Source organism: Corvus brachyrhynchos, unplaced genomic scaffold (genome assembly GCF_000691975.1).
Source record: "Corvus brachyrhynchos isolate BGI_N302 unplaced genomic scaffold, ASM69197v1 scaffold101, whole genome shotgun sequence".
Classification (NCBI taxonomy): Eukaryota; Metazoa; Chordata; class Aves; order Passeriformes; family Corvidae; genus Corvus; species Corvus brachyrhynchos.
In genome coordinates this window covers 15,137,603-15,149,724 of record NW_008237239.1, presented here as the reverse complement: position 1 = coordinate 15,149,724, position 12,122 = coordinate 15,137,603, and the positions used below count along the sequence as shown (strand labels likewise).

At 38.5% G+C, this 12,122-nt stretch overlaps 1 protein-coding gene across 1 annotated transcript in view; it reads left to right on the top strand.

Moving 5' to 3' along the window:
* USH2A (usherin) overlaps positions 1–12,122 on the top strand; it is a 388,071-nt gene that overhangs the window by 142,818 nt on the left and 233,131 nt on the right. The window contains exons 26-29 of the mRNA XM_017730037.1: positions 3,517–3,790; positions 6,776–6,979; positions 7,099–7,179; positions 9,539–9,724. Of these exons, the coding sequence (XP_017585526.1) occupies positions 3,517–3,790; positions 6,776–6,979; positions 7,099–7,179; positions 9,539–9,724 (745 nt within the window). The remainder of the gene's footprint in view (positions 1–3,516; positions 3,791–6,775; positions 6,980–7,098; positions 7,180–9,538; positions 9,725–12,122) is intronic.

Sequence of the window (12,122 nt, the reverse complement as noted above, 5' to 3'; positions counted from 1 at the left end):
TGTTTATCATTAAACTGTACTGTCCAAGTTTAGTAGTTCACAATGCACTAAAACAAAACTCAGTCTCATCATGAACATTTACAGAATTCCCTGTCAAAATTGGTTCATCTCTCCCATTTTAGCTGCAGAAATTTTCAAAAAGCAGGTAAAAAAAACCCAAAAAACCACAAAGTAACTGTTAAAATATTGTATTTTTCTCCCTTGTCTCTGAATCAGAGATGCTATAATTGTCATCCAATTTCTTCTTTAAAGCCAAACCAAAACAAACAAAAAATCTGAATCAAATAACCCAACAGCAACAAAACCTCACTTTTTAAAGCAGGAAACACTTCAGCTTCTGAGCTTCACAGAAGGTACAACCCCTCAGATACTGTATCTAAATGAAAAACTGGGAAACTCATCAAATTTCACTACATGTATTATTTCTATTGCATTCACAACAACAGCGTATCATTTAGGCAGTGTGTTAGAGGTGTGTTATCCTAAGTTCCACACCATGAGTGTATGCTGAAAATGTTAAAGATACCTCCAACAGAGAGGGGAAAAGGAGTAGCTTTGCTTACTTTGTCACTTACATTGACCTATTTAAAAAGAGCTTTCACAGTAATTTAGAAGTAATCAATCATTTAAGGACAAGCCAATCTTTCTATTTACCCAAGCCAGAGGAGGATTGCTTTTCTAATTTCATAAGGACTCATTACTTGCTGGATGATAGACAAAACATAAAGCTAAAGTATAAAAAAAAATTAAAAACTGATTTTATTTAGTTTAACATACAGTCTGGAGAGCAGATTTACAACTTTGAAAACTTACTGCTTCTCAGTAGTGTAAAATACATTTTTGCAGCCCCAAGCAGGGCCTGGGCCGGGCCCACTGGGCCCTGCTCGGGCCCTGCAGCCACCTGTCCCAGCGCCGGAAACGAGAGAGAGCTTGGAGGGGGAGTTTGCCTATTCTTAAATGTGGATAACAGAGGTGATCACAACTTTAAGTGGCTTAGAGAATTGTCCATATTCAAACTGGCCAGCTGATAGGTTCTATCAGAGGAAACTGTAAGCACCCCTTAGCAAGGATGTCCCTTCCGGGACTATGCTTGCTAACCTATGACACTTCTCTATTTCCTCTCATAAGGCAGTGGAACAGTTTTCCCTTCCCACTTGCTCTGGACAAACCCTGTTCTTTCAGCTTCAACTTGCACACAAGGTACTCCAGCCACTGACCAGTTTGGTGCTCCTCCACTGGATTCACTCTGGTGTGCCACAATGTCTTTCATTTACCAGAGTGTCCACAACATGATACAGTAGTCCAGATGTGGTCTTACACGTGATGAATAGAGGGAAGAATTATCTCCTTGGAACTCCTGCCCCCCTTTGTTCTAACCTAGCTTGGTGCTAGTTCATCCTCATCATTTTAAGGGTACACTAGTGGCCAGTGTTCAGTGTGTAATCCATCTCTACTCACTACTGTTCTTCAAAGCTGATTTATATGTCTGGGATACCAATGGCAGCCCCTTTTGCTATCAACTGCAAACTCACTGGGAGTATACCCCATCCTATTGCTCAGGTCATTAATAACATTTTTAATCAGACTTGGTCCCTGTATCAGTCTCGGAGAGATACCACAACCTGCTAGTGGGACTGTGGAATAATCTTTCTTGCTGTTCTAAACTTCCAGATTCAGGCTAAGCTTTGGCTTTCCTAATTGCAACCTTACATGCTCAGGTGTATCAAAATGAGATTGTGTGCACAGAGAAAACATTAATGAAATTTTGTAACCCAGATTCTGAAAAGCAAGCATGCTTTTAAGAATTAAACTGAAACCTGCTTAGATTGAGAGCTGTGATATAAAGATCTGGTTTCTGTTGAGAGGTGGCTACTGAGACATCTGTCAGAATAATATGATCTTCATGCATTTTGGTTTCAAGTAATAATATATTTTCCAAGGACAGATTAAAAATCATAATGATAAAAAATATTTTTTTTAATGTTGTCCCAGAATTCTGTGTAAAGCAAACAATTTATCTGCTGTTTTTCTAAACCTGTGCTCAGTACCTATACTCAGATCCATGCAGGACTTAGCGTTTTTTTTATTTATTTTCACCACACAGATCAGTTGAAACTGAGTGGTGGTCCCCTGTCTTTAGCTGCACTCAGGCATTCTAAATGTCAGTCCAGGTCAACACAAAAAGCACAAGCATCATTCCCTGCCTGCTTTAAAACTGTGCCAAGATGAGTAAATTGGAGGAGGGTTGTGCTGAGTAGTGACCCTGGGTCAACCACGTTGCCCTCTCTCTGGCTTCCAGGTCTGGCAGGTTGGCTGGCGTGCTACTGTACTAATGCCTCTGGAATGCCTTCTTCACACCAGCACAGTGTGCTCCATATTAATTCTCACCAGTGAAGAAAAGCAGTGACTTGTCCAATGGGCTGCTTTCTCAAGCTATTCTCACCAGCATTGATGCCTTGATCAGTCCTTTACCTGTATTGTAGAGTCCTTAGCTATAAATGGGTCTGAACTCATGGAAATAGGAAAATTTGTGCTCCCAAAGAAACAAATAAAGAAAATCCCTCTGTCTCATGAGCAAGGAGTCAGTGTGCTGGGGAATAGGACCTGCATCGTCTGTGACACATCAAGCACAGAGTTCTTTCATCAGTTGTCATCATTCCTGTTAAGGAAATACAATCCAATTACAAACACTGTAATATAAATATTATCAGTAAACTAAATATGTCAGTTTGTCAATAATGGTGATAAGAATTTATGTTAAATCTGCAGTTTTTATTTCACTTAATAAGGTTTTGGCATAGAAGGAGTAATGTCTTTTTGTGAATATATTCATATTTTTCAAACACCAGTTCATCCCCTAAGCGTTTAGTGTTTTATACGTGCCAATTTACAGTCTCAGCCCACTTGTGTTTGAGTCAGTTAGGATAAAGAGTCTTGCAGTAAAGCGTTTGGAAACTTCTGCAGTGAAAAATTTGAGTAAAATGTATTTCTATTAGAGAATTGGCACATTAATCTCAAAAAGCACATACAAAACCAATTATTTTCTTACAAGATTTAGAAGAATAAGGATGAAATGTATGAATGTAAGAATCAATGTATGCTGGAAAAATTTGAAATTGAGTTCACCAGCCAATTAAAAAGACCTTAATCAGGTCTGACATTTCATTTCCTTATTATCTTGTTACATTCCTCTAAAAAATGAATCGATACATAAAATACTGTTTTCTCATTCTCAAAAAAAGCAAAACAGTCCTGTTCTTTGTCTTTTCCTTTTAGCTACAGTAGTGCCAGTCTGTTGTCAAAAAATCAAAATACATTTTCCAACAGTCTGAATTAACCGATACACTCTATTTAGCATGTTTTGTGTAAACAGTATTAAACTGAAGATAAAAAAATTCCTTTTTCATTGATCGTATTTATAACTCCCTTGATTATGTTTTTAAAAATAACTTTCAGTCATTATTGTGTATTTGATGTCTCTTTCAAAATATTTTTTTTCTGTTTTAAAATGTATAGATTGAGCTGAAAAGTGGAATATTAAACGTATTTTTAAGAACGGGCATTGTCTTTACACAAGTGGACCTCTGGTTGGGACTGTCTTACTGTGATGGAAAGTGGAATGAAGTCACTGTGAACAAGGAGGGCTCTGTGATTTCAGCAACTATGAATGAACTGAGAGAGCAGGCGCTCGAACCCCGTGTTCAGCAGCTGAAAGTGAACTCACCTGTCTACGTAGGAGGAATCCCACCTGAGATTCAGAGTTTCTATAGAGAACTGGGGTTAGAACAAGGTAAGATGACACCAAGAAGAGCATACATTTTCAAAAACTGATGTCATGCACCAGGTGGACATTCTGCTGCTGATAGTCTAAATTAATGAATGTGTAACATAAATTTTTCCTCCTGCCCATTGTGATGCTACCAGTTACCCCTACCCATCTGGCTTTACTTAGACCTGACCCTTTTGTAATGCTATAAAAATTCTTCCAGTGATACCTGAGGCAATCTGGCTGATAAAGAGAGGACCTGGAGTGTAGGAAATGAAGAAGTGAGATGCCCAACCAGATGATCTCAGATCTTCATCAGAGAATGCCAGTTCACAGAAACCTGTTTTACTTGATCAACTTGTGTCACATGCAGATCTGGAATACAAAACCAGTGGGAGACAATAAACATAGCTTAAATCACTGTAATGAATCTGGATGCTGCCACATGGAAGAACAGCTGAGAGTTTATTAGTCTTTTTTAGGCAGTACTGATTCTGATCTAAAAAACTAAGTGGGTATAAACCCCTGAATTTGGATTTTGGCTAGAATTGCCATGATGTTTTCCTCCTTATCAGAAGGAAGGAAGATGATCATATATTTAGCCATCACTGTGACCCTTCTGTTCCGGAACAGGTCAAATTCGTAGGGAGAAGAGAGAAGCATTAATTGCATCCTGATACTAACAGCTTCCACAAAAGGATCTCCTGTAGGAAACATAGTCAAAAAGTGTCTACTAAACTGGCTCTGTTTGGGTGTGTTTCTTCATTACTTGTGAAACTGTTCATCAGTCATGGGCTATTTTTCAGCTACTATGGACAAATATATATCAGTCAGTGAGTGATTAGTGGGGAATCCAGTAAGTGGCTTTGAATGCATGAACTCACACTGAATGTGCACGTTCAAGTGAGGTGTATTGGAGCCTTGTGATTTCACAGCCATAGAACAGTTCAAGAATATTGTTTTAAGCATTCTTCCATCTCTAGGTATCACATATAATATAGTCTTGCTTTGGGTTCTGCATGCATAATATTTATGGCCCAAAAGAGCTGGCCAGTCATACCCTGTCAGTGTTGCCTCGTAGCAGATGGTGTAGCCTCGTGAGTGGATGCATTCACAACTCCTGCAGCAAAGAGATCTGTGAACAAAGAATCTAGGGCAAAATAGCATCTAAAGTGGATGTCTGAAGTGCATATCAAGGCACATCAATAAACATTTCTTTCCCACCAAACCTCCTCAGCATGCCACAAAATAAGATGGCGGCTGTGAATTTATATTTAGTGTCTGAAGATAAAAACATTCTTGTGTGCTTCTAAGGTTTAGGTGAGCAAGATTAGGTATTATAGCTTAAAACATACTTTTATGTGGGACTACAGTGATGTAGTGGTAAGATAGTAGAATATAGAGATCTTCCCATTTAATAAATATTTTGAAAAGGTTTTCTCAATCTATGGCTGCTTGATAGTTAATTTTTTAATAAAGGCTTGGTGTTTTGATCACAGCAAATAAGTGATAAATACTGTTTTCCTCCTGCCTCACCTGCATGTGAGTTACAACATTAATTTAAGAGATTTCAGCTTGAGTCTGTGGGCCTTTGTGTGACCCATCCCGTGCCCTCCTGGGAGGTTCAAAAGGAAGCTACCTGGCAGGAATGTTTGTGAAAATTTGTACTATCTTTACTTACTCTGCAGCTACTTGAGAATAGACAGGATTGCTTGGCTAATGGCAGTGAGAAATCTTCAAACAGTGATAAATGTAGCTAAAAAGAAACTAAAAATAATGTATTAAAATAGGTTGTATAGTATGCGTCTCACTGCAAATCAAACAACTTCGTTTCATCTTATGATAAAATGCCTGGGCAGACTGGGACTAATCCTTTCCTCTGCCACAGACTAAGAAACTAAACTGGTCAGTGTGGAGTAGCCAGCTGAACTTAAAGTAGGAGGTATTCATTTTAAGGAGCAGTTTGGCCAAATTCCCTGTGTTGTGGAGAGAGAAAGTGTTTAAGAGATCGATTAAAACTGTGTGTTCGCCTTCAATACCCCTTTTTGCATGAACTATGTATGGACATTAGATTCTCAGTTTCGGTGGCTAAGGACAAATACTACTCTTATCTGTCATCTTGCAGTAATAAAGGCAATAGAAGTACGTAAGATATAAAAAAGATGTAAATACTTTAGCTTTCACGAAGCTAAAGAGCAGCACTGATCTGTGAGAGGTGGATTTTTAATTTAAAAAATTAATTCTTAGATGAATTGAAGTCTTCAGTTTGGCTACTGTTTACTTTGGCTTTGTGTTAAGCACCAATCACTACTCAGATTTGAGACCCATTTTATATCAATTTATTAATTTTTGGTAAATATAAAAGTTTTAACAACTGCATCCTGAATTTTGTAGTTGTGTTATAACTGCAAGTGACTGATTTAACATATTTGTAATTTTGATAGGAATGTCACACACACATATACACAGAAATATATGGATATGCAGAAATAAATATAAAATGAAGCTTCTTAGATTTTTTATCATAAACAAGTAGTTTGGGGTTATGTTTCTGGAGTATGTTTATAAACAACATATGAGTTATATCCCTGTTAGACAAAACTGATATGCCGCCATCTGATCTCCTGAAGTTAATTGTAATTTTGATCTAGATAATTCTTTTCAGTTTAAGGAAGTATGTATATTAACAAAATAGTAGCAAGGAGCAGAAGGCTGATTTTAAAAGCCAGAGAATCACTTTTATGCTAATAATTTCAAAGTGAGAAGTGCCAAAAGAGAAAACAGAAAGGTATTTCCTTGTGGGATGGAATTGCTAACGGTGAAAGTGTAGATCAGTAAGGCAGGAATTTACCAGCTTAGTGTCTTGAAAGTGCAGACAGAATGTCATGTTGGAAGTCAACATATTCACATTACAGTCTTTAATGCTGAAAATACAGAATTGAAAGGAACAGAAGTGTTTCTTAATGACTGCAGCTCTTTATGTGGTACTAATCCCTTACTGTTTGCTAGGTTTCGGTGGTTGCATGAAGGATGTTAAATTTACACGAGGTGCTGTCGTTAACTTGGCATCTGTGTCCAGCAGTGCTGTCAGAGTCAATCTGGACGGATGCCTATCAACTGACAGTGCTGTTAACTGCAGGGGAAATGACTCCATCCTTGTGTACCGAGGAAAAGAGCAGAGTGTTTATGAGAGTGCTCTACAACCATTTACAGGTAGCGCATTGGTTCCTTAAATAAAATACATCATTTTCATGTCATTCTTTATTACTGTGTTCAGTACTTTTTTTTTTTTAATCTTTTACCTCCTCTATCCTTCTTGATGTCCTTTGAAGAATACCTCTATAGGGTGGTTGCCTTAAATGAAGGAGGATCAGTATCTAGTGTGTGGACCCATGCTCGAACAAGAGAATCAGGTAAATATGATTTTAAGGTTTGCTCATTCTTGTTTTTCGTAAGCTATTTAATGTCAGGTTGAAGGTGTTCAAGAACTGTCTGCACACAATCCTGTGCCCTGTGCTCTAGGATGACCCTGCTTGAGCAGGGAGGTTGGACCAGATGACCCACGCTGGTCTCTTCTACCTGACCCATTCTGTGATTCTGTGCAGATAAGCCAACCACAACAGTTTTGATTAGTGAACTTTGCATAGTGTTTCTGAGGGGGCAAAACTGCTTAATGCTTCAAACAGGTACCAAATTAGTCACAGCTGTAAAGTGTTGGGGCAAGTGTTTTCTTCTCATAACTCAAGGTATTTTCCAAATATGTATTAGATTATGTAATTAAGGATGTTAAAGGATTGAACTGCATTAACTGAGTAAGAGCAGCCATCTAGCTGTGTTCATAGGTGCACGTCTAACCTCACGTTACATGAGTAGGCTAGAGTAAGTAAATCTATCTTTTCCTACATATAACTTAGTGCTACAAAATCAGGTGTAGAGAAAGGTGATACTGGGATAGCAGGCACAAGTTGTGGAAAATAACAGGCCATGTATTTGCTAGGGACAGGAAGGTCTTGTGAAAGTTGTTTTTTAAATGACCCATATATGGGTGTGCTACTCAGTGCTGCTGAATGAGGATTCTTTTAACAAGTAGTCCACAGATTGTGTGAAAATGTGGCAATATTTTCTACAACAGTAGCATGTGGCTTCTGGAGAAGGTTCCAGAGTAGGAATGTAATACATTAAAAATCAATTTTTTCATATGTCTTATGAAGAAAATTTTATAAACTTTTCCTCTTCTGGTCAGTGCTTCTGCAAACTTTATCAAACCAGTAAGTTTTTGAAGATTTACAGTTCTGTGTATTTTATTTCACTGACTTTCCCTCTTCTTGATATTGAAGCCCAATTGCATTCCATCAGTGCAGAGCATTCTTTTGATTTAAGCTGCCCAATGTATCACCTTAAAAAATTATGTGATACGTGCATAAATATTGGACTTGCAGATGCATTCTTATACAACCTGTACTTTGTGTACCACCCAGAAGGGGCAAAATATATGCATATTTTCATGTCAACCATCTGACAACTGTTAAGGTTTGCTACGTGTTTATGTTTGCAAGCTGACCACAGCACTGAGCAGTCCATGTTCCCTGGGGTTGGACAATAATTGCACTATTTAATTATTTTTGAGTTGGGTTTGTTATGTCCCTTATGAGAAGACCATCTGCTGTACAGTAGCTTACCTCACCCTGTGATACACTTCATAACTAATGAAATCAATATATTGCTGTAGTAATGGAAGCTTTCTCAGAGTATGACATTCTTTACAGAAGAATCACAACTTCCAGGTGTTTTTATAGTTTCCATGCTGGTACCCTTATAAAAAACAAGGCTGCATTCATATTTAATGAAACTAAACAGTAAAATTACAAAAAAATAGGCTATTTGATGGTGAGAGAAGCGAATGATCATCAGCAGGGCTAGGGAGTCCACATGCATCTACAGCAAACTCATCGTCCATCATCCTGCCATAGTGTTCCTTGGGTCTTTCCTCTGCATCCCTTGTGCAGTCATCTGTGATGAAGCTGTTACTGACCAGACCTTTACTTGGCATAGTAATATCCAAGAAATAGTTAAAGGTTATAGGAAATGGGATGACTTCTTTTTATTAGCAGCTCTATGCATATATGATCTTGGTTTTCCAGTTCTTTAAAACATTTAAATTTTCCTTTTTTTTTTTTTTTTTGTAATGATCAGAGGCAAAGGATTTTGCAAAAAGGCCTTAAAAATCTCTGCTTTGCCCCAAGAAAGGTGCACAGCATTGTGGAAATCAGAAAATAAATGGAAGAGCTTTAAACTTTTGAAGGACTTCTGTAAAAGAGAATGCAGATTTTTGGAAATGTTTCATAGTTGTGGCATTCTGTGGCTTAGATACCCAACTGATAAATATCAAACTCTTCTCTGTTGCAGTACTGCCTTGCTTCATTCAGTTGTATTATTACAATGCCTGTGCTTGTTAGCTACATACAATCCACCTCCTCTCTTTGTGAGTGATGCTTAAATATGTTTGATACATGAAATGTTTTTGGAAAATTGCAACAAGACAAGAAGGAATGTTATGTAGATGGAGTTTTGATGGTTTTGAAATATAGCTTAAACTGAATAGCTCAAGATGTGCAGTCATATTAAATCAATGCTGAAAAGTTACAACTCTAATAAATTGTATTTATGCTAATGGTTGAGTCTGATTTACTGCAGCCATTAAAAGTGAAGAATAGGGGCAATAGTCTCCTTAGAACTGCCATTTTCTCTATTTTCTATTTTATCCTTCTACAGTTCCACAAAATGTGCCAACTCCCTCAAGAGTTCACAGTATAAATGGTTACAGCATTGAGGTCACCTGGGACAAACCAGCTGGGGTCATAGGTGTAATTGAGAAGTACATTTTGAAAGCATATGAAGCGGATGGTCCCACTGTACCCATCACGAGTGCTGAGCTTGCCGACGCTGGTATGCTCACAGGTAAATGTTGTTAAGTACCATTTTTTAGGTATATCTAATAACACAGGATGCTTATCCCTCCTTTTGTTGATCTATAAAATACTACTTGTCTGTTTTTGTGTATACACAGCATAGATAACATTTGGAAGGGTAATTATTTGTGTCAGCATCCTCGTAGTGATGTGCTGATTTCAAAGAACAATAGAAATTAAGATACAGCACAAATACTAACAAGCAATTCCCAAACTATTTATGATGTGAGGGAGAAATGCTTTTTTTGTTTGCTTGTTTTTGCTTAGTATATGTGATCTTTTTTTAACTCTTTCCTTTTTTTTAGTTCACCTAAATTAACTCTGAATGTGGGTCTCATGTGATACTGTTTGACCTGATGTATGAAAGCACTCGATATAGTTGCCTAATTTTGATCATATAAACCTAACTAATTTCAGTGGGAACTAGCATACATTTGTGTCAATCAGATGCTGTGGTTGATGCCACTGGGATGTGGAGGTAGATTATTATGGAATGAAGAAATTTGTGGCTTTGGGTTTATAGGGTGAGAATGTTATAGAGAACATTTTGGGACATTACTTCCTGCCAGGATAGTGTGGATGTGCTTTTCTGCTCTCTGTGGATAAACTGTCATTTCTGGCTGCTACAAAGTTCCCTGGGAAGGAAGCACATTACAGCCAAGAATCTGGATTATGTTATGTGATGACTAAATGGGGCAAATAGCGCAGACCAATAGATTCATTTTTATGATCTCTGCCATCAATTCTATGATTCATAACAATTCAAAAAGTGGTAATGACGCAATGCTCTAAGCTGGTGCTTTGGTTTGGCTCAGGTTTGAGCAGTACAACAGTCTTCGAAAGTGTGTTAACCCTCAGGCAGTGTGTTATTTCCTGAAGCCCAGCTAACAGTTTTTACGTAAGTATATATGGTTTGTGTTGTTTCTCTGCCATAACCTATGTATACATTTTCAAGGGAAGAATTGCACATATTTTATTTTCTCCGGTTTGAAATATCTTGACTATTTGTGAGTAGTGAACTTACCAGAACTGCACGGGCTTTCTAGCCTTACTGTGATTTCATTAATGACCTTGTTGATTTCAACATTCTTTATCTCTGCTACAACGCAATACAGATTATAGTGGTAGAAATGAAAGACTGTAGTAGAGACATATGGATTAGGTAGCTTACTCACAGCTGATGGTCAGAACCCATACGTTGTTTAACTTGGTTGGTGTTGTGCCATGATTACGTGTCAGGGTTACGAAAACATCTGCACCAGGCTGGACAGGTAAGAGGTGATCTGCCTGCACCTTACAGGAGGCAGAAGAAGCAACAGACCTTTACATTAAATGTAGACAGTCAATGGATCCTGGTTCGTTAGCCTATTATAGCAGATAGAATCATAGAATCATCGAGGTTGAAAGAGACTTTTAATATCATCAAGTCCTACCATCAACCCAACACCAGCACTGTAACCCCTAAACCACATCACCTAGCACCAGATCCAGACATCTCTTGACACGTCCAGGGATGGTGATTCCACCACCTCCCTGGGCAGCCCAATCCAATGCCTAACTACCCAAACAGTGATACTTGCTTCTAATATCTAATCTGAATCTCCCCTGTCTCAGTTTGAGGCCATTTCCTCTTGTCCTCTCACTGTAGGCCCAGAAGAAGAGACCATCCCCCGCCTCACTACAGCCTCCTGTCAGGGAGTTGTAGAGAGCTGTCAAATAATGCAAAATAAAATCATGGAATCATAAAATACCATGTTGAAAGGGAGCTCAAGGATCATCTGATCCAATCTTGGCAAAAGCACAGTCTAGATAAGATGGCCCAGCACCCTTTCCAGCTGAATCTTAAAGTGTCCAGAGCTGGGGAATCCACCACTTCTTCGGAACATTATTCCAGTGGCTGATTGTTCTCATTATGAAAGTTTCTGTCTTGTATCAAATTGTAGTCTCCCCAGGAGTAACTTGTGCCCATAACTCCTTGTTTTTTCCATGTGACTCCTGGTAAAAAAGGAGACTTTTACTTCCTTGTAGCCACTCTTTAAATACTGGAACATGGTGATAAGATTTCTACTGATCCTTCTTTTCTCAAGGCTGAACAAACCCAGTTTCCTCAGTCTTTCCTTATTTGACAGGTTACGCAACCCTCTGATTGTCTTTGTGGCCCTTTGTTGGGGTTTTGGGAGTTCTCCTTCTGTTTTCTTTTTCTCTTGAGGACTTTTCCCCATATATGTTGCTACAGCAACGAATTGCTGGGTGCTTGGGAGAAAATGAAAGACTTGGCCACAGGGGGAGGGGTCCAACTGGCTACTCTCTTTCACCTGGGGTTTTCTCGTGTAAGGTGGGGGGGCATGCGGCGAGATTTGAACTGGAAATAAAGGGGGTTGGCTGCA